General features: G+C 43.8%; 1 protein-coding gene across 6 annotated transcripts in view; it reads left to right on the forward strand.

The window, feature by feature from the left end:
* The window catches only part of col16a1 (collagen, type XVI, alpha 1), a 145,776-nt gene that overhangs the window by 11,440 nt on the left and 107,424 nt on the right, over positions 1-26,912 (forward strand). For all 6 annotated transcript variants that reach the window (XM_083777049.1, XM_083777051.1, XM_083777054.1 and 3 more), the window contains exons 3-4: positions 14,782-14,859; positions 15,026-15,143. In XM_083777049.1, coding sequence (XP_083633175.1) covers positions 14,782-14,859; positions 15,026-15,143 — 196 coding nt within the window. The remainder of the gene's footprint in view (positions 1-14,781; positions 14,860-15,025; positions 15,144-26,912) is intronic.

The raw sequence follows: 26,912 nt of genomic DNA on the forward strand, positions 1-26,912 counted from the left end.
GAAAGAAACACTGATGGAGCAACACCATAATCGTCATAAACTGCAGTCCGTCATAGGGCCGATTCATACGATTTCGGCTCGTCAGAAATTTTCAGTAGCACCGAAGAGCCAACTTTAGGACGGTACCGCCCCCCGAACCTCAAATGACGTCACATTGTAGGCTCTACAGAGCCGAACCAAATTTTATTCGGCTCTAAAATAGGAGTATGAATCGGCCCTAAGTCAAGTCATCACAGTGTGTTGCCAATACATTTTTTCCGTATTTCATATTTTGGCTATTAAAAAATATCACAGTTGCGTCACTTCCAGCCACACTGCGGCTTGTACATCTGCTGTTTTTGAATAATTTACATTTACAATAATAAACACAAATCTTCTGGGGGTCCCTGTCACAAAAGATTTACAGATGGGGCGTTCGGTGCTCGGGGAGAGGGGAGTTGCAACACTCGGGTGTGAGTGTTGCAAAATCACGGGTGTGATTTTATTTTTTATCCTTTAAACCACTTTGCGTTGGCCTTGGAGTATGAAAGGGGCTGTGCAAATAAAGTTGCCTTGCCTTGACTGGGTGAATGCCATTGTGAAGCACTTTGGATGCTGCTAGATGCACCATTTACCAATAGTTTCAGACTAGAAATGCATGCTTGCATAACCATTTTTTGTCAGCCTTTAAGGCATGTTGAGCCGTGTCATCACTGAGGATTGAGGAAGCATTGTGTGTGTGCGCGTACTGAGCCTCGGGATATATGAGAGGAATGGAGTGTAATTGTAGCCCGTGCTAGTCCGTGGTTGGTGGCTGTTTGTAATGCTGTGGCAGGGAGGCGTGTGTTTACTACATGTGGTCGTGTTCATCTAGATAAACCCATCAATCAACCTGTAACTTGGTATCTTAAAGATCCAGTAAAATTTTATTGTTGCATATCAATGTCAGGGATGTCTTTTATCAGCTTCACATGTTTTCACATCTTTCAGCTTCAGCTGTTCACGACGGTTGTTTCCAGCTCTTCCGTTGATCACACTGTCCAGCACCTACTGTATAGCACTTTGCTGTCCTGTAATTTCATCTCTCGGGGACAGCGGCCATTGAAAATGCTTAAGGCATCTTTATGAGCTTCTACCGCGACAGCCTCACTCATCAACAACAGACCGACTGACTTTTGATGAGAATTCATTGATTCTCCAATGAAATAGCCTAACGTTTTACAGAAATTTGAAACGGCGTTTCATATTTACAACTGGCAGGGTAGTTTTCGTCATCATTTGTGTATATTATGGCTTCACTTGCCAGAGAGAAGAAACGTGCACGGAGAAAAAAAAAGTGATAGAGAGGCGTAGCGAGCTCAATGTTTCCCCAAAGTCCAAACTGTCATGCGCCTTCGGAGGCATATGTCAACGTGTATTTCTGAGAACCCCCATGCAGCCAAACCCAACATAGCTTCCAGGGCTCTGGGGGACCGTCCCTCTCGGGGGAACCCAGCCGCGGTGCCTTAGATGAGGCTGAGTCAGCCTGCCGCATCCCCGAGAGTCTTCCTGCAGTGGCTGCCTGGAAGGAAGTGCTTTCTCAAGTGGAGCTAAAACACTTTGTCACAGAGTGCCACACACACACTCGCTATTCCCCAGCTCATCTGAAGCGGCGCTGTAGCTGGTATATTTGCTGACGAGAGGAAAGCAGGTTTAAACAAAACTACTCTTGAGGAGTTGTGCTTGAGGGGGTGACCATGCTGCTCTGCATTGCGTCACGCAATAGAGGCCAGAACCAAACGTGTTCGATTTGTTTGAAAATCGATGTCTTTTTTTCATTGCCGTATTGTGGATGTGAGTTCACTGGGCCGCCACATGAAGTACTGTATAATTACTGCTACTATAAAATGTCACATATACTGAACTGTTTGCTTCACGCATAATTGGAATTGGAATTGAGGGTTTGTTTTATTACCAGCTTCAACAGCGTGGCTGGCAAACAATTCCAGTTGCCAGTGGCATTGTTTACACCTTGTGAGTCTCTTTAAAGGTCTGTAATCTCTAAAGACAATGCCAGTGGCATTGTTTTCTAACCTAACTCCGCCAGATTGCAGAAGCTTGCTTCACACTCGTTTCACAAACTACTTGCATCTGCTATCTCTCCAACCCAATCGCTGAAGAAGGCGGGTCCTTATATTTTTCAAGCTACTTGGCAGGTGATTGGCAGATCCTGGCCGTAGCTCCCGCTGATTGGACCTAACGGCGGCCCGGTTCGGTTCATCGGCGCTACTGTGGGAGAGAATCTAGACGGAGCCTGTGTTGTGAACTTGTGAATCAATACCGCCCCATCTGGCGGAGTCAGGTTAATTGTTTTCACCTTGTGAGTCTGTTTACATGTCTGTAATCTCTCAAGACCCATTCTGAGCTCTGCAGCAGAATCTTGTCGGCAGCTCCCATTACAACGTGTAGAGTTGAGTATGTTAGGAATGTAAACAAAGACACGTGCGACCGTAAGAGGAGGGGCCAAACGGGCCAACATCCTGTTATCCGCATTCTATTGGCCCCCCCCTTCCCCCAGAGGCAAATTCAGAGGGAGAAAAGACAGCAGAGGGTGCTGTTTTTATTAGCTCACAAGTGGCGCGTTGTGAGCTTGTAAATCTTCTATTTCCACTAGTTTGGGTCCCGGTCAAACGTCTAATCTCTGTTTTGGGTCACAGCCTAAAAAGTTTGGGAACCACTACTCTAGAGGCCAAGTTTGAAGATGGGCGTGTTCTGAGCAATGGCACCGGAAGTAGGGGTAAAAACAGATACTGGCTAGCTGCCGTACATGACCATTAGCATATTGCTACAAGATGCCAACAAGCTTCCAGTGAACATTTCTCAGCAATACTAATAATACAATAAACTACACAAACACACACTGCCAGATACAAAGTCCATACAATAATATCCCCCTTTTACCACTTTTGAGCTTGCGCACACCGTGTGTCTGTCTGTGTTTGTCAACAGTCATTATGGGTGAACGTAAGAAATCATTCCTCACGCGTTGTGAGCTTGTAGATCGGTTTTATGTACTAAGTGGTTTGGGACGTTTCTGTTGTTTAGAGGGAGTTGGTTGGTATGCCTGTTGTGAAGGTGTCTTGTTGAATGGTGTCCAAAGCCCCTAGAGGGAGTTGGTTGGTATGCCTGTTGTGAAGGTGTCTTGTTGAATGGTGTCCAAGCCCCTAGAGGGAGTTGGTTGGTATGCCTGTTGTGATGGTGTCTTGTTGAATGGTGTCCAAAGCCCCGCAAGGCGAAGATAAATGACCTCATCGCAGTAATGTGCAGCTTTCAAGCCTTTCCACTCCTCAGGTTTATTTCTGGAAAACAACCAGGAATGTTCTCTCCCTCAGCGTTTTCACTCTTCACTTTTAGCTATCTATTTGATTTCTTCCCCTCTTGCTTAACCTATTGCTGCTTCCTCCAGTCTTTTAATTCGTGCCATTTTTGGTCCGTCTCATTTCTGTCTCTCCAATTATACTATAGCACATCACTTATGCTACATCTAATCTTATCACTTGTTCTGCGTCGAGCACATCACCTCACATGCCCTTCTGCACCTGCTGTGTTATGGGTCTTTGAAACATGCACAATATATCTTCTGGTAGGGCCTCTTATCCTTGAGAGCGTGAAGGATAAAAAAAAAGATGTGTGGCTATGGGTGTGGGAGAGAGTGAATGAAAGAAAAGTGTGTGGAAAAAAGAAAAAGGGAGCGAGGTGTGTGTGTGTGAGAAAACCGAGAGAAAGAGCGAGACTTTCTGCTGATCAGCAACCTTTGTCCAATTATCTTGGAATGCCACCTTGTAAAGCACATCCAATAACTACCATACCCCCTCTCACTATGAACAAAATTAGACACACACACACACTCACTCTTCATGCACTTCCGACCTCGTCTCCCTAATGAAAGCGCCGTGCCAAGTGTTTGTTGTTCCAAAGAAGGAAATTAAAACAGAGAGATGCAGTTGGTTTCAATAGAGCCTCGCCTGCTCTGGTCTATAAGGCCATTGATTCCTAATAGTACGGTAGCTTAGCAAAAAAATGTGGACACGGCTGACAAAAGCGCCAAATTTTTTCCACATGTTCTCCATAACCATACGTTTCATTTTGGAAGGGGAGCCACGTCATCAAGATGTCAGAAGGCGGCCATCTTGGCGTTCAAAGATGGCCGCCATGTAATATCTATAAGTGCCACTATCTCAGCTTCTAAGCCACTTAGAAGGTCAATCTTGGTGTCAAAATATACATTATCTGGGTCAAGGAATGCAATAAGGTCATTGAGAATATCACTAGATGTTTATTTGTGCCAATATCAAATAAATAGGTCATTCTAGCAACATATTTACATCATCTTCAACTCTTTTAGCAGTCGGATACATTGAAAAATGGAGCATGAAGTGAATGATAACAACATTCAAATTATCTGTTACATTTACAACTGCAAAGAGCTGTGAGAGCCAGTCAGGGCAAACCCTGACTGGCGTCACACTTAAAGACACATAAGGTTGTGGCGTCTTTAAGTGTTCTTTAAGACCTTCTCAGACTCCTCCCTGCCAGTGGCGGGAGGTTTTCGTTCCGAAACCGAGGTACAGAATTTAATTTATGAACTCAGCACAGGGCATCATTAATGTCCTGTGGGTTTAACCCATTCTGACCTGAGATCAGATTCGTGGAAAGGTTTCCACTGGACACACACTGGTCTGATGAACCCATTCTGACCTGAGATCAGATTAAAAAAATGTCAGTCGTTCTTCGATTTTTCAAAAATAGCAGACCTACAAGCTCGTAGCGCGCCACTCGGTGGCGCACTATGAGCTTGTAGATATGCTAATTTTTCAATAGCTAAAGCATAACATAATGCTAACACCAAAATGGGTGCCCGTTCAGAATGTGTTAAGAGTGGTGACATCAGACGCCCAAAGCCTCAGGGTTTATAAGGCCTGTGTCTGCGTCACCGCCTCACTCGAACACTTTTCCTTCTGCCAAGAGCAAGACAAAAGGGTGTTCAGCAAAATATTTCGCTCACTTACTTAAAGAACCATGGTTACTAAAGTAACCTTCATGTTCTTTTAAGTTGTGTTCGCGAAATATTTCGCTCTATGGGACCTTATGAACTCCCGTATCCTGAACTAGCCAGTGAGTCCTAGGACTTGAGGATAAATAAGGGCTGGGGATAAACGTTAGGTTTGTAGCCCGGTCCCACAGGGTGGAAAGGTGACAGTCTTAGACTGTCAGTGTCTTCCCGGAGCGGCTAACTGGGGTAGGGTGGAGACTGCCCCAGGCAGCCTGGGTTTTATAGAGGGAGGAGGGGCGTTGCCTCATTTCCTCTAGAGCTCTTGTGGGATGGACTTGATCGGAGTCCATTTATGGTGCGGCAGCTCCCAAGACCGCGTGCGCTAAAGAGGGCACTGCCACATCTAGGTTATAATATGTGGCGGAGGGGGAGGACCAGCTTGCCGCTGTGCAGACATCCTGGATTGAGACACCCTTGTGGAGTGCCCAGGATGCTGCCATGCCTCTTGTGGAATGAGCCTTTAGCGTTAGCGGGGGCTCCACTCCCTGAGTGGTGTAGGCCAGGCGAATGGCCTGCACTATCCAGTTTGAGATAGTAACCTTTGTGACAGGTTTTCCCATGGACCTATCCTTGAGGGGCCTGTTCTGTCCATGTAAGTGCGGAGCACTCTCACTGGGCAAAGGCAGCTCCTGTCCTCTTCAGTAGCGAAGGGAGGGGGGTGGAAAGCCTGTAGAGGTCCACCGGTACGCAAACTGAGAAAGCGGATCATTGTTGATTGGGCTCTGGCCTTCTGAATTGTTGCGACAACATTCGGAGGGAGACCGGCCTCAGTCAGCATTATCCTCTCACGGGCCAGAGAAGATCCGCCCGTAGAGGGAGCTGCCATGGTTGGCTGTAGAGGAGGGGGGCTATCTCCGTCCTCCAGACGCCCCAGGCTGGTGCTACTAGTAGTACCGTCAGACCCCGAGTCCTCACTCTGTCCAGAGTGGGAAGAATGAGACTCAGTGGGGCGTATAGGAGGGACCTGGGCCATTGGTGTGCTAGAGCGTCTAGCCCCAATGTCGATGGTCCTCCCGTGGCGAAGAAGAGAGGGCACTTCGTGTCCTGCTCTGAGGCAAAAAGGTCCACCTTGGGTGTCCCGAACCTGTCCGAGATCTGGTTCGCTACCTGGGGATGTAACAACCAGTCTGCGTAGCGGAGGGGTCCTCTGGACAGCAGGTCCGCCCCTGTGTTTAGAACACCCGGGACGTGACACGCTGTGATGGATAGTAGACGAGCGTCGCACCACATCGTGAGTCTCAGAGCCAGCTGGTGTAAGCGAGGGGACCTGAGTCCCCCTTGCTTGTTGATGTAGCACATAGTTGTTGTGTTGTCCGTCCTGACCAGGACGTGACAACCTCGGATGCGCGGTTCGAAATCCCTCAGAGCGAGGAATACCGCCATCAGCTCCAGATAGTTGATGTAGCAGGACCGTAGTTGTTCTGTCCACATCCCTCTGGTTGTAGTGCCCTCCAGTGTGGCTACCCAGCCAGTCATGCTGGCGTCTGTGGTGACGACTTTCCTGGTCAGAGGTCTGCCCATAGAGATGCCCTCTGAGAGAGCCTGTCTGTCTGCCCACCATTTCAGGGCCAGCACGCATTGTGACTTCACTGTTACCCTCTGGTGGCGATGGTGCATAGGTATGCGTCATCCAACGTTGAAAAGGTCTCATATTCAGCCTTGCTAGGCGGGTTATGTGAACCATTGAGGCCATAAGCCCCGCCATCCGGAGGCATGCATGAAAAGGAATCGAACGATCCCTCTTGAATGATGCCGCGGAATGTATTATTGCCTCTATTCTCTCTTGGCTCGGGCGAGCTGTGAAAGAGATTGGTATAGTGTTATACCGATGAAGTCTATAGACTGTGTCGGAGTTAACATGCTCTTCTCCTGGTAGATTTGAAACCCGAGAGAGGTTGGTGGCAGACGCAGGTCCCTCTGTAATCTGTCCATCACTTACATGAGCACCAAAACCAAACAGAATAGGAATACATCAAAGTAAAGTCCAAAAACGAACCATAATTGTGTATATATATTGCCAGAATGAACAAAATGATCTATTATTGGCAGATTCAGTCACTTAATGATATTCCCTATAGTTATATTGCATTCCTTGACAAAGAACATGTATATATTGACACCAAGTTTGACCTTTTAGGTGGCTTAGAAGCTGAGATAGCTGCACTTATAGATATTACATGGCGGCCATCTTTGAACGCCAAGATGGCCGCCTTCTGACATCTTGATGACGTGGCTCCCCTTCCAAAATGAAACGTATGGTTATGGAGAACATGTGGAAAAAATTTGGCGCTTTTGTCAGCCGTGTCCACATTTCTCTAAAATATGGCCCTAAGCTACCGTACTATAAAGCTTTATGGACTTAGTCTTTGCTAAATACCAACCCACCCACCGAGAAAGAGCTGGACAGATCACACTGTGGGCGTTACTCTGGCCTGGATTTTAACATTGAGTACGCCCTGTTGCAGCTGATGCTGCTCATGGAGGTCAGACCGGTTCACTGGCTTGCTATCCGTATATACTACTGTATTGTCATGACAAGTTGTATTATATTTCAACTTATAGCACAGTGGTGGCCACATGTGAACCATGGAAGTAGGGGTACAGGCATAAGTTCCGACATACTAACAGTCCGACAGTCATTAGTCCGACACCCTAACCTAATCCTAACCGCAAGCACAATGCAACGCATGTCGGACCAAAGCATGTCAGGAGCAACGGGTGATTTCTTTGCGCATGTCAGACTTTTGGTGTGTCGGATAAAACTAAAAGCGTGCGCACCCTGGAAGTAGGGGATCCTACACTGTTGCTAAGCTTTCTCAAGGCCTCAGGGTGTCGCTAAGAATAGGTCATTTTTACATCACATTATTTTCCTCATTAATTGTAATTGTTGTTTTGTTTTTTCTCCTTTTGGTGCACTGTAAACATCTCAATCTTTGAGATGTTTACAGTGCACCAAAAGGTGCACTTGGAGACTTTTTTTAAATTCACTTAATTGAGTTACTTCATTTCAGTAGAGAAATCCTAAGCCACTGCTTCTTGGCATTTAAAATGTGGGGCCCAGGGACCCTCAGGGGTCCTTGAGGGTGTACCAGGGCGCCCCCAACTAAATTGGTGATATTGATTTAAAAACCAAACGAACCATTACGGGTAAAGAGCTTGTAGATATGCTATATTTGGCACAGGACACCGTCATACAACACAATGGAGTATAATTTGGCATTACCGGTTGCACCGACGCTCCACATGCCAAACAAAACAAAACATGCCACACATGCCACACACACCCTCATTAACCATCGACATTACCATATATGAAGAAACGAGTGTTAAGAGTTATTTAACATAAATCTTTCTCTTTGCAAGTTGGAGACGTGCAGGAATGTGCACAGTTAATGCTGTATCATTACCTGCTTTGGCAAGAATTGACGACAGCCCATCAAAGAGGAAATGAACCCTGCCAAGTCCATCCAATTTCTTAAAGGCTACATGCAGCTACTAGCGGGATCCTGGAGTGGTATTCATAGTTTGTGCTAATTAGCTTGTCAACAAGGCAATGCTTTCCCCTTGATCACAGCATGAGAAGAAATGGGTTCAAGTTCCATGTGTGTCCTCTGCCAAGCTAAGTGTTTGAAAAGACATCAGACTCCCCAAAAGTAGTCCGCCCCGTCTGTTGAAGAACTTAATTTGCCCTTCAATTAGGGGAAAATACTCATGCTGAAACGCTGCTTTGTAAATAATTCTTTCATTTTATGTGGGCAAATATTAGGTTGTGGCCTTTTGCACATACTGACACTCAAATTCTTACATGACAATTATACTGTGCAAATGCAAACTCAAAGCCACACATAATACCGTATCATTATGGTAATGTTGGAAAACACTTGTCAAGCAGCACATGGCTTCCACAACTTCTCAAGCCTAATTTGTCGCATCTTGACAGCTATTTCTGTCAAAAATATATTATTATTGTGAAGAGATTCAGATTCATGGTCAGTAGATGAATCAAAAACATATCCCTGAGAGGACACTATTAGGTCTATAAGGGCGAAGAGGATTCACAGGACAGTCCTGTATAGAGCACCGAAGTCCTGAGGTCACTCGCTCATCCCCTGGTTCATGTGTAGTTTAACATGAATAACACGGGGTCCTCTTAAAATCATCTCATATAAGCATTGTGGTCCAAAAATAAACAAACTGTCTCTGCGATATTGTCTGTTTCTAGCGAAAATGTAACTAATTCAGCAGCAGTAACATTAACGTTTTCTCAGTCAGTTGACTCTTCATATCCAGACCATATGAGTGAAACGTCCTGGATGATTTGCTTATTGCTGTGATATTTCAATCACAGTTCTTATCTGAGGCGATCTAAAATTCCCCTATGGGGATTACAATGCAATTAAAAAGTACATGAACCCGTGGCCTCTACCGATGTTGACGGCAGACTTCGGTGCTCTATTTCGAGCAGTTCTCTCTACATACATCTACATACATTTGGTCTGTTTACTTTTTATTATTATTATTAGCTTAGTTTTTAACCCCCCTAATTAACAGTGGATTGTGCCTTCTACCTGCACTATTCATATTTTTAATTCATCATTTTAATGCCAATAGAAAGATCTGTGATATACACACTACATCTCATGTTCATGGGGCAAGGCTATAGTATTAGACACCGAGTCCTGATGGTGGCGGTAACTTCACCATTATGCCGATTTTGACCGATAGAGAGAATCTGGCGATGTCATTTCCGCTCAAACGGATCACACTGTGATCAAACGGTTAAACGCTTTCTTCTCTGTGTAACACAGTCAGATGTCCGGGATGCTAAGTGATTATCGTTTATTTGAATAACGTAAGTCAAATTAAGCTCTAATCAAGCCCCAAATATCGCATTTTACGCAGCTATGCACATAAAGACCGCGTGTGTGCGTGCGAGAGCCTGCACGCAAGGATTTTGGACGGTTTTTAGGTAGATTACATCTGCCGTTAGCCAAACTAGCCAAAAGTTGCTACTGTACATTTAGCTACATTAAGCCCCCGATTATAGGGAATAAAACGATTATGTCATTTACGTCAAGGGTAATGAGGGATTTTTTGATTAATTGCGTCACTTACGTCAAGGGCCATAAGAGGGTTAAACAGCAGTGTGGTAGCCTGGCCTGCGTGTTTCTGGGTGCCACTGGGATCACGGCGGTGGATCCTATTGGTTCTGAGCGCCCGTCCCCCTCCTCCCCTCCCTGGTAGAAAATGGCAGAGAACACTGACGTCACTAAATTTGGAGCGACGCCCCTCTGCACTGTAGTTCTCTCGCACTCCTAGACCAGGAAATGTGCCTCGTTTTCCCAGGCCTTTCTTTTTGAACTGAATGCGAACGGAAATAAAAGCCTGAGTACTGAGACTAGTAGGGCAGTGAATTGGTAAAAGACTATGCGCAAAGCATAGGTGTGATGTTGTCCCGGGCCTGGTGAGCATCCGGCAGCCAAAAGGCTTTTTCGTAATTGCAAGTACCGGGAGGAGGAGTGGGGAAGGAAATACTGTTGCCTTACGAGATCCCAACAAAGCGGTGTCTGCAGGACAGATCCTGGCGTTTCACACAGAAAGGAGGCAGATGTCCAACTGCATGCTATAGCAGCGAGTAACACATTGCCAGCAGTGCGACTGCACAGCAGTCACAAGGACAGTGAAGTAAGTTTACTGTCGCTGACTACAGTGACTATAGCTATAGGCAGCCACAGAAAAGATGGCAGACAGATGTGATATAGGGACTGATGAAATGAATAAGATAAATGAAATGAATTTTATGTAACGGATAATGATTTACACACCGTCCGTCACACACATTTACACCAGCAGCAGTAGCGATTTGTGACCATCCTAAAATCCGACAAAGGTTATGTAGACCTTCGTGGGTAGGCCTACACCTAGTCCACACCTATTTTAGCCTGGAAACCAGACAAATCTGCAAAATAAAAATAAAATAAAGAAAATCATTGGGGAGATTGGTCTGGCACTCCTCAGTTTGAATTACATTTTGCCCACCCCAGAGTTATGGGTGACCAATCAGAGCCCACTATTCAAAGTGAGACTTTGTTTTTGCTGTGATTGCCTATTTCAGACCACATGGTGCTTCTGGTTAGTTGCTGCTCTGTCCGGCTATGCAGCAGCGTCTCAACTTTGTCGGGACACTTTTTGTTGGTGCTGCTTCCTGCTGCAGTGGGGAGGGCGACGGTTTTTCCTCCATAAATTGAACCTTTGCAGCTTTATCAGAACACGGAAGCGGCATGCCACTGCAGTCCGTTTTGCTTCTTTTTCCTAGTGATGTCAGTCAACTTTAGGAATAAAAATGTAGTTGAGCTTTTACTTTCACATGTTGTACTGTTCATTCACACTGTACTTAAGGCCACGGCAACCGTGGTCTACGCTCCGTATGCTGTTCATCTCAAATGGCCTCACACATCTCTTGACTGACTGGCGGTTTATGAATAGCTGCCTTACCTCAAGTGACACTTCTCCTTCTTCCCTTCTCCCTCTGTCCTCTGCCCAATGAAAAAAAAAGCAGCAGATGAGAAAAGATAGTGGAAAAAAATGTCAGAAGTGGATTTTGGGGGTTGCCTAAAAGGATGCGCAGGCTGCGGTCTTTCTTCTACTTCAGAGAGCCTGCATGGAGAGAGTTGGGAAGAGTGCTTTTTGTGTGCGTGTGAGTGTATACTGTGCGTATGTCTTTTTGAAAGTAGTAATATGTCTTGAGTGAGTGTGCAGGGATTATACTTCTTTTTTGCTGAGTTGGTAGAAGATGTATTGGGGGTAGCCCAGTTGTGTATGAGAGGCAGAGAGAGAGGGTGAGGGAGAGGTGTTTTACTGAGACAGAAGATGAGAGACCTTAGTTCTCCTTTAAACACTTTTTCCTTTACACTTTCTTGCACTGTACTGTCAGTTGTCTGGCACATTTAGTTCTGACTTCCAAGTCCTCGAAATGAAAAGGTTGGACAAATTGAATGAATCAAGTCTGCTGCTGTTTGCTTCCCCAAAACGTTGCTTCTGTCAGCTCTTGCTCCAGTCACAATCCGAGCCCTGAAAGATGCCATGAGGCAGAAGTGACATGCTCTGGGGAGATGGACAGAATGTGTCACGGTAAAAGTGCAGCCACTTTCAAGGTTTCAAAACCCAAGAAAAGCAGTGCTCTCCACACCGCAGGGTTCACTGTGCATGAAGTTTTTCTTTAGCATGCTGCTGTGAAATTACATTTCTAACACTCACCACTTTAAGTCCACTGGGTTTTGATGTTCTTTTTTACACATTGTTCTGTCAGAAATGTCAAGGACCCCCTGACCTGTCTTCCAAGCAGAATAAAGACGTGTAACATGCACTTTGAGGTGGTGCTGTGGTGGTGATTGACGGGGCGGCAGGTGCTCTTGTCAGAGAGGCTGTCGATGAGTTAGCGCTTGCAAGGTTTTGAATCTAGCTAGCATTCTCCTGTCGAGTCGTTTTTCTCTGGTTCCTGTCAACCTTCACTGAATTATCTAAAAAACAAGTTAAACATCCACAAATCCATGTACTGGAGGGATATAATGCAAACCAAGGATAACTATAATTGGCTTTGAAGATAAATAACTTTAAAAAGAAAACCAATGAATTACAGCCTAACTGATGCTGTAACCTTTGGTCCGATTATGGAGAGTACTAGCACACTCATTACCGATGTTTTGACTCCTATTATGTCAAAAAGTGCAAAAACGTACTGCTATTTGTTAAAACCTTTGGATTTTTTTTAACTACAGTATAATGACATGCCCAAAACAGGGCCGTTGGTTGAAAGTGATTAAATTAAAGTTATTATGGCTAATGTGCTGTATAGGCCAGACCGATATGTCAATCTGGCTCTAGCCAGATCTAGTGGAGTTGCAAGTATTTATTATTAAAAAAAGTATAACTGAAATGAATTGGACAGCCAACTAGTGCCGCACGATTCTTCACAAAATGAGATTGAGTAGGTGTCTGAATCTGGATCTCAATCTTTTTTCGATTAATTATGCAGCACTAGTCTGAAGAATCATAAGAAACTAGAAGATGGCCTGTATGCACTAGAATGTATTCTTCTTAACATATCTACAGTAAATGATAAACCAAACAAATCATCAGTCTGCTTGTGTGTGCTCCAGTATCCTAAATTAACCCCACCTCAGCTGACTCATACTCTCGAAACTTCAACCAATTCAGTGGCTGTTGTTGTTGTCGCTGCTACATCTAGTTTCTGGGTTCAGTTGCCACAACGCACCAGGTGGATTTGTGCGCTGACACCGTAAATAATGATAATAAGAAGACTAGACATGGAACTGCGAGGGGCTCTTAATAAACTTATTTAATTAAGCTTTCCCCTGCCTGGCAGAATGACTCAGACCATACCACTGTTGTTTGTTCTCAGATGCGCGCTCTCACTCACACACACACACACACACACACACACACACACACACACACACACCCTCACACACACACACACACACACACACACACACACACACACACACACACACACACACACACACACACACACACACACACACAGGCAACGCGGATGTCCTTCAGCGCACAGTTGCTGTTTGTCTGACTCACAGTCTAATTAGAGCCATTCATTAGCTGCAGAATCACTCCCCCTCTGACTCCGGCGCTGAATTAGTTTCGATCTCACCAAAATGGTCAGCTCCCTCTCCGGCGATGTCAATGTTACGATGTGGCTTCGCTGGTGACCTGAACGCGATGGGTCACCTTGCATCAGCACGCAATATGGCATTAGATTATGTTAGAAAATAAACACAACATTCCTCTCACTGGTGATGCGAGTTGATGTCTGCCCTACAGCGGAAGAGACAGAAAGTGACTTAAAAGACCGTACTATTAAAGACCATGTAGCTAAATGTTGCATGAGGCCTAATGAAAGTAGTGCGTCACCGTGCCTCTCGGTTATGCTACAAAATGCATCACTGTGCACTGCAGTAGTACACAACGCTGACAATTCCCTGGTCCACACACAAGCCGTCTCTCAGTAGAACTCATAGGAAAACATACATTTCCCCTTCGTCCAAGATGTCCAGTCCCCCCCCCCCCCACACACACACACACACGTGACATGTCACATCCAGAAGCTCTTACAAGGTGGGGGAAAGTGCAGCACTGCGCATTGGCGCCCTTGCCCCAAAGAGATCCATTATATCTGTATCACATTTAACCTCAGGGGAGGGGGGGGCAGGTATACCTGTACTGCCTTGGTTTAATGCATCTCACTCCCCCACTTCTAGAGCCTGGCACGCTGTTCTGACAGGTTCTAACACTTTACTGCGTAACCTCCCCTCGGCAGGGTGAGAGCGTGTCCATCAACGTGGAGGCTGGTGCTAGACAGACTGGCTGTCAGACTGGCTTGAGTGGCCTCTAATCCTCCCTGAGCAGGATCTGTCCTTGTATTCCTTTTTATTTTACTTATCAAACTCTCTTTTTTTTTGGTTTTACACTTTCCCGGCACTGGCGCTCAGCATACATATTGGAAACAGCCAAACACATAAACGCACATTTCCTCTCATGGGGTGAGTGAAGTGATGTTAAAAAAAGAAAGAAAAGAAAATCGTGCTCTGCTGGACATCTCTTGTATGCTTGGATCATAACTGATGTTTGTGATGTCTGACCAATGCTCTTTCAAATCTTATCTTCAGGCTCAGCCCCACCTGGAGTGCGATGCCCTTCTGTACAGGTGGATGACTGGAAGTTCCCTCAAACAGCCAGGCACAACATCACAGGTACGCACGCACGCATGCATGCACGCATGCACGATATGCATCAAATAGAGAAAACACTTTTGCCATATCATGATATTGTTATATTGTTATATTGCCCGACATACACACACACATGTATGTGACATGTATGTGTGTGGGTAACTGAATGCATGGCGTTCAATGTTAGGTTTCAATCTGGTACGACGATTCTCCCTGCTGAAGAACGCAGAGGTCAAGAAGATCCGTAACCCTCGGGGACCTGTCATCCTCCGCCTGGGCAAGACGGCTCTCCTGCAGCCCACCGAGTAAGTGCACAGCTCTGTGACAAAAAGGGTTCGTCCACTACCTTTTTTCACTGACGAGTAAATAATAATAATAATATTGACAATTTCGTCAACAAATAATATGTATATGTAATATGTTCGTCAACATTATAATAAAAAATAATGTTAGGAAGGGACTAGTGGATAAGAGATCCAGTATAAGTCATTTTACACTTTGGCTATTTTCAGCAAGTGTAAAATCTGTCGTTAAGACGGCATCAAGGCCCGCCAAAATACACTTTATTCGACTAAATCAACTGTAGATTTAGTCGACTAAAATCGTATGATATTTCGTCGACTAAAACTAGACTAACACTAAAACATTTCAGGCGACTAAAATGTGACTAAAACTAAATTAAAACTATTCAAAATACTGTGACTAAAACTAATAAAATAACAATTTGCTGTCAAAATCAACACTGCTCCGCTGCCCCTGGCTGTGTCTTTCTGTGTGTTTCTGAGGAAGTCGCCCTGTCTGTCACTGTCTCGCATGCACGCACGCACAGACCGTGTATACAGTTGTACGCAAGATCTCTATGGCCTTGGACTCTCAAGCTGACCCATTTCTTTTTTAACAGTAGTCTGTAAAGTTTCCATCTTGAATTGGAGATTATATACACAAGCATTCATCATGAAAAGGGAGACTTCAGAACAGAGTTGAGTCCAAATTATCCCTCTGGATCTACTCAACATCTACTCAACAGTTAGTCGATATTCTTTTGTTCCCCAATGTGACTTGTGTACACTGCACCGCACTGAACCTTACGCGAGGCAAAAGAACTACATTCGGAAATCGTCCGTCAACTCAGGATGTACTGTAGGGAAATTCAATTCAATATGGGAGGATTCTGAGATTGTGCTAGTCAACATGTCACTCTTGAAAGACTCTTATGGCCTTGGTAGATAACATGAACCACCAATACTTCTGCCACAAGCTTTCACCCTGGTTTGCCCTTGTCTGCAGAGTGCATGATCCCTTCGGGCCTTTACTTTTGTTTTTGCGGCGTGTTCAAATCAAAAGGCAGAACAACTTGCTGAGTTGCTCCCCTATGGCCGATGTGCCTTTGACCCTCAATAGATGTGTCAGTGTTGTCCAGTGACTCGGCTGTTATGTAAAAGTAGACCATTTGGCAGACCACACTGCCGGTCACTTCCTGATTGTTTTCTACTGAAATACTACATTTCCCTCTGTTAACAATGGCCTGTAATGGATAACTTTAACATTTGTCGCTTTTCTGCCTCCACATGCTTATTGCCGTTATGCAGTGGTTGCTTATTAAACTTTTTAACAAGCCATTCTTTTTTTATACACAAGCATTTGCTGACATGAGCTTGCTGCTGGGTGAATAACGTGCGAGCACTAAACCTAATGGAGCACGGCATCAAACATAACAATGTGGTTTGCAGTTTGACTTATTGTCATTGTACCCTCATTTGGTCTGTCATGGTGGTGTTGGCCCATAGGTGTTGTTTGGAGTTGTATCACTCTGATAATACTGTATTAAGCTACAGTCTTAGCAAAAAAGCTTCTTTAATTGGGGGACTTGAGAGGTTCTTTATCTTGCCTCATGGCCTAAGAAATATTCTATTTGGAACCATTGTTTATGATTATCTAATCGCTATACAAACTATTCTTTTTAAGTTAATTTATTATGCACTTCAGGAAGTTATGGTCATGAGATTTGTATGCATTTTCAAAGACTAAAACCTGCAATCAAACATTGCATGGTTTATTGATTAAAGCAATTACTTATTACACACGGCTACATGCGCAGCACGGCAGATGATGATCTACAGAAGTAGAATGTGACAGCAAACCTCTCGCCTGTGTATGAAATACATTTTCACACCCGACAGAGTGGCGGATGATCTCCATAGTCTAGCGGCGTTTCTCCATTGGTTTTCCGAAAAACATGTCCAGTGTGCAAACACCTTTACTCATATGAAATAGTTATATTATATTTTTTTAATGGGTTTTTTTGTGGCTTTCGTCTTTTATTTTATATTTTTCATGGAGGGACAGACAGTAGGCTGACAGGAAATTGGGAGAGAGATGGGGGGAAGACATGCAGTAAAGGCTGTCGGGATCGGGAGTCGAACCCGCGGCACACTGCCAGACTGGATTGCCAGCCAAGGCCCAGGCCGAAATGGTTATTCTTGCATTGAGTGTAGTAGTCCGCACTTTCAGTTGCTGATAAAAAAACTGTTTTTCACAATGTGCCAATTGGGTCAGGCCTGAAGTATTTTGTCAGGCCTGAAGTATTTTATCACGCCGTCCGGTGCCATGTGCTTGGTTCACTTGAAGCCCCAATAAAATGTTCTCTTTTTCATGGGAGACATTTTTGTGCATAAATGTGTCACTATATATTGTTAGTCACGGATGTAGTTGCTGTTGAAAACAAGAAATTTTAACAGCCGGATGTCACTCTCGTGGAATGATTTTGGCAGTGACGAGCAAAAACCTTGATATTTTATAGTTTTCTGTGGTACGTGACGCCCAGTGGGAGAGAGGGCAGAAACTCTTACTTTATATCTCTTCTATTTTCTGGTACGTGTTACCGTATTCATTAAAATGCTGATTCTTTAGAGAGCTGCGCTGTCATTTTATCAGTGAGAAATGTTACCCCAAAGACTTATTTTAAGCACAAAGGAAGAATAATAAGTGTTTACACATCTATCTTCCTGATTTTCTCCCCCTGTCCTAGTATATTTGTCTCTCTATTTACATAAACCCATCACTCATTTCTCCCTTCCTCCCAAAACGACTAACCAAGAAAAGATATCAGTTCACTTTATACATACCCCCCCCCCCACACACGCACACGCACACTCACACGCACACTCACACGCACACGCACACTCACACACACACACACACACACACACACACACACACACACACACACACACACACACACACACACACACACACACACACACACACACACACACACACACACACACACACACACATTTCGATTTATTTATTTGAATCCACAAATTACAATTAATTTTACAAGGAAACAAATATAACAGGGTTGACTGTTCATGTTCACTTAGGGATACACATGGCACCTCCTTCTCCACACAGACAAACTGCCTATAACAGACGAGACAGAACAGTATTTGGCAAGTTGTTTGGCTTTGCTTTTTGTCATGCCAGCTATTCTTAGGCCACTCATGGTCAGTTTATGCACATGGCCCAGGCTTCCGAATATCAGTATGGCAAATCTACAGCGATACCCCAAGTTTGTTATACTTCCAAGTAATGGTTGATACTTAGAATATTTATCTTGGAATGCCTGGTCCATGTACAAATCAAAGACACAGCCCACCTCCAGAATCTGGACCTCCTTGTGTCTGGTGTCAACAAAGACAACATCAGGTGTATTCGGGATGCTAGCAAAGACATTGCATACACAGCTAAACCAATCTGGTAACACTCTTGAATGTTTATACATTGCTGCACTAGATGGCACATACTTTCGAACTGCATCAGACACTAGGTCAACAATCCGGTCGTGGCGAGCAATATATAAGTTTTTGTATGCACTACATCCATTTGTTATGTGTGCGATGGATTCTAGGTGTTGTTCAGAATCATGATGGTTTACAGAGTGGAGTGTGGGTGTCGGGATACCAGATTGACAGATTGTACTTGGTTGGTAATACTTGTACACACACACACACACACACACACACACACACACACACACACACACACACACACACACACACACACACACACACACACACACACACACACACACACACACACACACACACACACACACACACACACACACACACACACACACACACACACACACACACACACACACACTCTCTCTCTCTCTTTCTTCCTTTCCACTTACCTTTACCCACAGGTGTAGTGAGTCAGATAAGTGTCAGCAGCGTCAGTCAATTTAGTTTGTTACGTAAGAGAAAAACTTTTAGTGTATGTACGTAGAAACCAGAACAGATGGATTAGATACTTTATGTGCATATTTATACAGCACACACAATGTTATAATGACTTTCCACAGCTCTGTAATAATATGTATGTTTTGATGCACAACATGCACACAAACGGTAACAGCTGGGTCGGGACCCTTGGTGGGTCGCGGACACATTGTTATGGGTAATTTTTTGAATGAATAAAAGGAAAATCTTAAGAAATTCCATAAATTAGAAAACAAATGTTGAAAAAGTAGAAGTAGTTATTTGCTTGTAGATCGGCTATTTTTGCTAATTTTGGGCCCCGGCCGGTGGAATGTCTAATTTCTCTTTTGGTTCACGGACTAAAAAAAAGTTTGGGAACTGCGCGCCCTAGTAGTGGACCTGCTCTGGTAGCTAGCAGAACTGTTAAGTCTCCACAAGATCCCAAGTCCCAGAGTGTGTCCACGGGCCAACTCAGCCCCAGCAACACCTAATGGATTTAGCTGGGCATACTGGTACAAATATAACAATGACAGATCTAAAACAAAAACAAACCTTTGTAGTGAAAATAAGACTGTAAGTAATAACTTTACTTTTTTTCCTTTAAAAAAATAAGTCAGTGGCCTGGGCCATGGCTCAGTGGTCCAGGCACCTTGGCTGGTAATCCAGTCTGGCAGTGTGCCGCGGGTTAGACTCCTTTACTGCATGTCTTCCCCCCCATCTCTCTTCCCATTTCCTGTCAGCCTACGGTCTGTCCCTCCCATAAAAATATATAAAATAAAGGTGAAAGCCACAAAAAAAACCCCATAAAAATAAATAAATAAATAAAAATCAGTAGCCGTACTGAAATGAGAGGCAATAAAAGAAAGAATGCATGATGACCTCAGTCTGCAGTAGCTTCATCAAATCATTGCTGTTGGGCAGAATACCGTATAAATCTCCACATTTTATTTTTTTGTTCTTTCATGAATTAATGCCCTTTTATACTAATGAGATTGTCGCATTAAAGCACTGAAAAAAGCCCCTAGATCTACAAGCTCACAGGGTGGTGCATTGCGACACGTCGTGAGCTTGTAGATATGCTATTTTGCTCTCTCTTAAAAAGCGTTCACGTTCAGTATAATTAAATATGCGCCAAATAGGGATTGACCCCGGGAAAGTCTATCTGTGGGGTTTTATAAATAATTAGCCAACGGAAAATATTAACAAGAGGTTGTGTCTAAATAATAACTTTAACCTTTAACTTTAACCTTTAACCTTTGGAAGACCGGTTCCTTTCTTTATCATTTCATGGAAAGCACCGGTTTTGGGACGTATCACTTTACAGCGACGCTATATTATGCCATTAGCGGTGGTGGAAAAAAGTACTGAAATGTTGAAACTTGAGTAAAAGTTTCAATACTGCAATACTTGAGTAAAAGTACAAAAGTATTGGTATCAAAATGTACCAAAAGTACAAAGTACTCTTTATGCAGAATTTCACGTTTTCAAATGTATAAATCTACAAGCTCACAACGCATTGTGAGCTTGTAGTTCGGCTATTTTCAAATGGCCAAAATGTCAATATGGCTGAGGTGGTTACTGTATGTTTTTATAATAATCCAAATCTACAAAGTAACTAAAGCTGTCAAATGAATGTAGTGAAGTAAAAATACAATATTAGCAGTAAAACTATTATACTTATACTTATATACTCAAGGATAGTCAAAACGGTGACTCATGTTGTGCAAGGATGACACCTATCATAAATCTCATTGTTACGACCTTGCGGTCAATGTAGGTAGGGTTAACCTTCTTTTCCCTGGGATGAGAGTGATGATGTGTGACAGGTGTGTGAGCTGAGGGAGTGGCAGAGGTGTGAGTGAGTGAATGCGTGAATGATTTGGAAAGTGGGTAGTGATTGGTCTCTGGCGGGTGTTGGAGGAGGATAAAAGGCCAGCTATTCTCAACACCATATAGGTGTCTCTTTCTTCACTCCCATTTGGACTGCCAGCAACTCACACCACATTATGTTCTCTGTATTATATCCCTGAACTGAAGTTAGTTGGTTAACTGAAGTTAACAAAATCTACAAAGTAACTAGTAACTAAAGCTGTCAAATGAATGTAGTGAAGTAAAAGTACAATATTAGCTGTAGCAGTAAAACTATTGGATATCGGAAATACTCAAGTAAAGTACAAATACCTCAAAAGTGTACTCAAGTACAGTACTTAAGTAAATGTACTTAGTTTACTTTCCACCACTGGCCATTAGACCCTACTATGTACAGCTGAGTCAAGTGTGAGAGGGTGAGCATGTGGTAATCAGGAATCAGTGACATCTTTGCGTCTGAATCTCTTTCCACTTGGCTTGATGACTGACTGACAGATGAAGCTACTCATCTGGAATTGAGAGGGAGGGGGGGGAGAGCCCCATCTCGCATTAAGATGACAGAGGCGTTTTCTGTCTGCATGAATTTAATGGGAGTGAAATGGGCAACGGTCACGGCTCAGATGGATTTTAATTGCAATAAAATATGTTTTGATTACTCTGAAAGCAATTCCATTTAAGCGGTAATGGTCTATATACGAAAGGGAGTGCCATACCATTACACTCTGGCATGTCGCCAGAAACGGTGCTCAAAGTGCTGTCGAAAGAGTCTCAACTTTTGTTTTGAAGTTTTAGTTTGTTATATTATCATCGTTATTTTTATTTTTATTGTTATTATTATTGATAGAGGTGCCACTGCCATGGTAATTTATTGCGGATTGGATTAATTTAATAACTACTTTTTAAATATTGTATGTGCATCTTCTCTTCACCAAGCAAGTATATTTACATAAGCAGAGAGCAGACAACATCTGTTAGCTGTGTGATGGTCACACTTGATTGCTTGATACTGCATCCTTCCATACCGTTTTTGCTTAGTATAAATCGCTCTGGATTAAGAGCGTCTGCTAAATGCCTAAATAATTGTCTTATTCGGCCAGATTCTTACTGCCGACCCTGTGAAAGTGAATCAGAGACTTTGTAAACCATGTAAACAGAGAATACTGCTGGTTTTCATTGCCTTTTAGTGTTTGTTGCTGTTAAGGTGCTTTTTTGCACTATTTTGTAACATAATTATTCAATTAGGCACGATTGTGGAATCCTGACCGATATCCGTATCTCACCCCCAATCCAACCCTTGATGCTGAGTGCCAAGCAGGGAGTCTTTGGTATGACCCGGCAGGGGATGGAACCCTTGATGCTGAGTGCCAAGCAGGGAGTCTTTGGTATGACCCGGCCGGGGATGGAACCCCAACCTCCCAGTCCCAGGGCGGACAGTCTAACCATCAGGCCACTGAGCTGGTGAACGATACAGAGCGTGTGGAAGATGCTCCAACATGGGAGTGGATGGGAGCTGTGTTTTTAGCGGACAAGTTATTTCCTTGTTCCTGCTTGCAAGGATGACACTATCATAAATCTCATTGTTACGACCCTGGGGTCAATGTAGGTAGGGTTAACTTCTTTTCCCTGGGATGAGAGTGATGATGTGTGACAGGTGTGTGAGCTGAGGGAGTGGCAGAGGTGTGAGTGAGTGAATGGGTGAATGATTTGGAAAGTAGGTAGTGATTGGTCTCTGGCGGGTGTTGGAGGAGGATAAAAGGCTTCTCAACACCCATTTGGACTGCCAGCAACTCACACCACATTATTTGTGTTCTCTGTATTATATCCCTGAACTGAAGTTACCTTATGATGATTTAAACAGCCGTGTTTTGGTAAGGGTGGGTTCATTCCTTTGGGGTCCCACTTTTGCTAATGTTTTGATAAATATGAGTTAGAGTATTGATTGTATTTTGATTTACTAAGTTGGGTAGTTTAGTTAAGGTTGTATTATTTAGTTGTCATAATAAAAATCACACCCGTGTGAAGTGATGGGCGCTCTTAACATCATACATCATCTAATTCGGGCCAATCACAATTTGCGTCATCTTGAGTAGCATGGCTTGGGTGCGTGTACTGGGAGCTGATGGTAGGTGTGGTGCTCCACCTCAGCAATCCATCTCCCAGGGGTCTAGCGCATAGTAACAGCGACATCCACCCGCATGTTACCAGCTGATACCGACCATAAGCCACTCACGACCTACTTCTTAGCGAAATGTTAAAGGGTTGATAAAAATATATATTTGCTCTGTTTTCTTGCTTTTTGGCAAAAACATTCAACTGCCCAAAACTAGTGAACGGAGCATCGCAACACTTTCCCCCGATGAAAGCAGCGACTCTTTTGCAATGATCGGTGTGTAGATCGTCGAGGAGCGAAATATTCTATGGGTCTTGAAATGTTCGTAAAAACGCTGGCAAGGGCTGCAATAGACGTTTAACTCTGGCAGTTAAGTAAAACATTCAAGTATTTTTCCACCACTGCTTTTTTGTTAAACGTACTGTAGGTCTGTACTTGATATGTGTGCTTGCGCCATGCGTGCTCGCAAAGCTTTTGTAACAGCGAGTCTGCTTGTTATCATTTATTTGTATTATTTAATCTGCTCTGACATCTGAACTACAGTGTACAGTTGAGTATGCAATAATGCAGTAATTTTGTGTTGCAACTGTTCAATGTTTATAACGACAGTGCAATTGATGGGCTTTGCAAGTTTGACACAGCAGGAGTAGCGGTACAGCGGGTGCTAAACGGCAGGCGCAGCAGCACACAGAACTTGGCACAGCAAATAGTGGAGATTGGCAGCCTCCAGTTGAACTTGGCAGTGCAACATGGCAAAACAAAATAATAGAAAAATGCAGATTATTAAAGTTAACGCCTTCAAACTAGAGGCCTAATGGCCCTTTTACACCAAACGCAGTTGGTTGCAAAAACTTCCATGTTAGAGAATTTTCTAGAAGAGTCCTGTATTGTTCCACTTTAGCACAGACCGCCGTTGCATTTTCAATGGGCTCTAACTATTGAACAGATGGACGGATTTACAAGAGTTTTTTTTATTCTCTTCTCTGTTTTTATCCGTGCTGTACAACAGCTTGGATGATTCCCCGCTTTGCTTTCCCCTCCTGAGGTGCCGAAAGGCTTTCCAGAAGCACCTTGGTGCCGCCCGGAAGTCTTTCTCCTTAGTTTCTCGGAACTCATTCCCACACCGCTGCTTTGCGTCTGTTATGGGCCGTGGGCCTGTCAGTGGCTTGACACTGCTTCCGAATCCGTATGTATAACGTACCTCGATCTAGGCCTCCTCCTTCAGTAATTAATTCCGGCATCCAGTCAATATTTTTGGCGTACTGTATCATTTTTTTGGGAGATCTAAAGACTGACAAACAACATTGCCGTTCTTAGAGCTCCTTTGCTAGCCTGGCTAAACATCTCCAATGAGTTGTCTTTCAACAGCATCTCCTTCCTGTGGCTTCTTGTCAAATAATATTCAATATTGGTCTGTTTCCTCCTCCTCCGCTCCTCTCTAGCTAAAATATTCATTTCGAGATGGAATATATATCGTACAAGCATCCGATTGCTATAATCAGTATAATGCAGTTTGTTCACACCCAGGTGTTAATCCATTCTAAACACAGAAATCTTACCATTTCAAGATTGGATTTCCCATTTCTGCTCCTCCTTTCCTCCACCCCTGTTTCTTTCTTTCCATACTACTTTCCTACGTACATTACTCTTGCTCATACTCAGGAGAGTTTTCCACAATTTATTTTTTGTCTTGCCAATGAGTGAATCAGCCATGAGCAGCAGCAATTCTGTGCGGGGGAAGGCAAGTCTGACTGTGTTCAACCGGCAGTATACCAAGTGATATACTGTATTTTGTGTGTGTGTGTGTGTGTCTGTGTGTTTTCAGGAACCTGCAGGCACTAAGCCAAGTTGAAGCAATCCCAATAGCCGTTATAGGTTTCAGAGTCACTGCTTCTCTGTCGTGCAGTCCCCAACTCCTAAACGACTTCATTCTCTGTAGTGTTTACAACAACGCTCCATATCTATGATACCTTCTCCGCCTCTCTATCTCCCTCTCTCTCTGGCTAACTGGCTATCTCCCTCAATGTCTCTGTCTCTATCTGTCTTTCTCTTTCTCTCCTGCTCTCTCGGACCCACATTACTTTTTCTTTTCCTTACTCCTCCAACTTCTGAAGACATTGTGTTCTGTGCTTTGGTTCAGGGCCCATCTCTCTCTAGCCCTCATGAATTATAGTTCTATGTATTATTCTCTCTCGCTCTCGCTCTCGCTCTCTCTCTTTTTCTATTTCTCTCTGTGATATTTCCGTGATATTTCTCCCTCACCTTTTTCTGCAAGCTCTCTCTTCTCTTCCTCTGTTATGATGTTCTGTGTTGGTTGGCTATTTTCCCTTTGGACCCTCCCCCCTCATAATAAATCACTGTCACCACAATTCTCGGAGTGAGAAACCAGCTGCCAGCATCAACAATAGTGCATGTGTGTGTGCATGTGTACGAGTGTGTGGGTGCGTGCAAGAGAGAATCTTTCACGGTGTGTCTTGTCTCGGCGAGTCTGTCATTCAATGGGCATACCATATTTGTTTAGCTTCTCATCTCACGCTACATCCACACTCCCTAGTGTGTGTGTGTGTGTGTGTGTGTGTGTGTGTGTGTGTGTGTGTGTGTGTGTCCTTGACCGAAGGAGAAGCAAATGAAACAAAGGGATGGGGTTAAACCATTTAGACCTGAGGACGCATCTGTGTCACCTTAGCTTTGAAGTTTTTAAGTTTGAACCGCTTTAGCATTATTCTAAACTTTAGCTGTTGAAAAATAGCAGATCTACAAGCTCATAGCGTGGCACCAAGTGCTACGAGCTAGCTACGAGCTTGTAGATCTGCTATTTTTTATAATCAGGGAAATGTGGCGCAAATCTCGTTCACAGCGAACATTTTTAACTCAAAAACTTCTTCTGCCCCATCACAAAATATTCTGTGATGGGGCTCCGTGGCCAAATACAGATCTATAATTCTGGGGTTCTTGACATGAAAAGGTTTGAGCACCACTGACATAGAAACATAGGTTTTTTAAGACATTTGGTAGAATCTGGTCCCGTCTAAATGGGATAATCTCTCGTATGCTAAAGAATGCCCAGGCTCACTCAGCAGTCAGCATAGGCCTTTTCATTATGAAATCTGCACGGGACGTGCTCACGTGGACATGCGGTGTGCACACAAACAAGCACACACTCGCGTGCTTATCATTCACCCACGCTGGCATGCACACACACACACACACACACACACACACACACACACACACAGGTTGCTGTGCTGTACAGTATATACACCTCCCTAGGAGACGCCACTGTTCTCTGAACAACATGCAACATGTTGTCTTCTGTGATGCTGTCCTAAACAACCTGGGGATATCAGGCGGGAAATGTATGCTCGGAACAATTTCCTCAGCCCAGCGTGAATACCATGTAGGCCTGAGTGTAGCAGCCTGTTTTGAAATCCTCACTGCGTGACGGACTCCTAGTCCGCGCTCTTGTTTACCTTGCAACACGGTTTGGGCAACTTAATTCCGCTGACCGCCGAGATGCCTCTCCGTCGCATGTTTGTTTATCCTTGTTTTGGTTCTACTTCATGTTGTGCTTTTTCTTTTTCTTGTTTTCCTTTTGGCTTATCTGCAGTGGTTTTCAACCCTTAGCTTCTCAAGACCCAAAACTAAAGAATGTTTTGTTGCTGTTGCTGATTTTGTCCACAATTCCATGCGGTATTGATGTTGCTACCATAGGAGATAACAGGCAAACGATCAAAATAACAATTATTTTACATTCTCTAATTGTGTAGACTTCTTGTAAATTAAGTAATAAAGACGTTTGAAGAATAATGTAACTCTTGAGATCATGAAAT

This window comes from Protomyctophum parallelum (assembly GCF_964188405.1).
Source record: "Protomyctophum parallelum genome assembly, chromosome: 1".
In the NCBI taxonomy this organism is placed as follows: domain Eukaryota; kingdom Metazoa; phylum Chordata; class Actinopteri; order Myctophiformes; family Myctophidae; genus Protomyctophum; species Protomyctophum parallelum.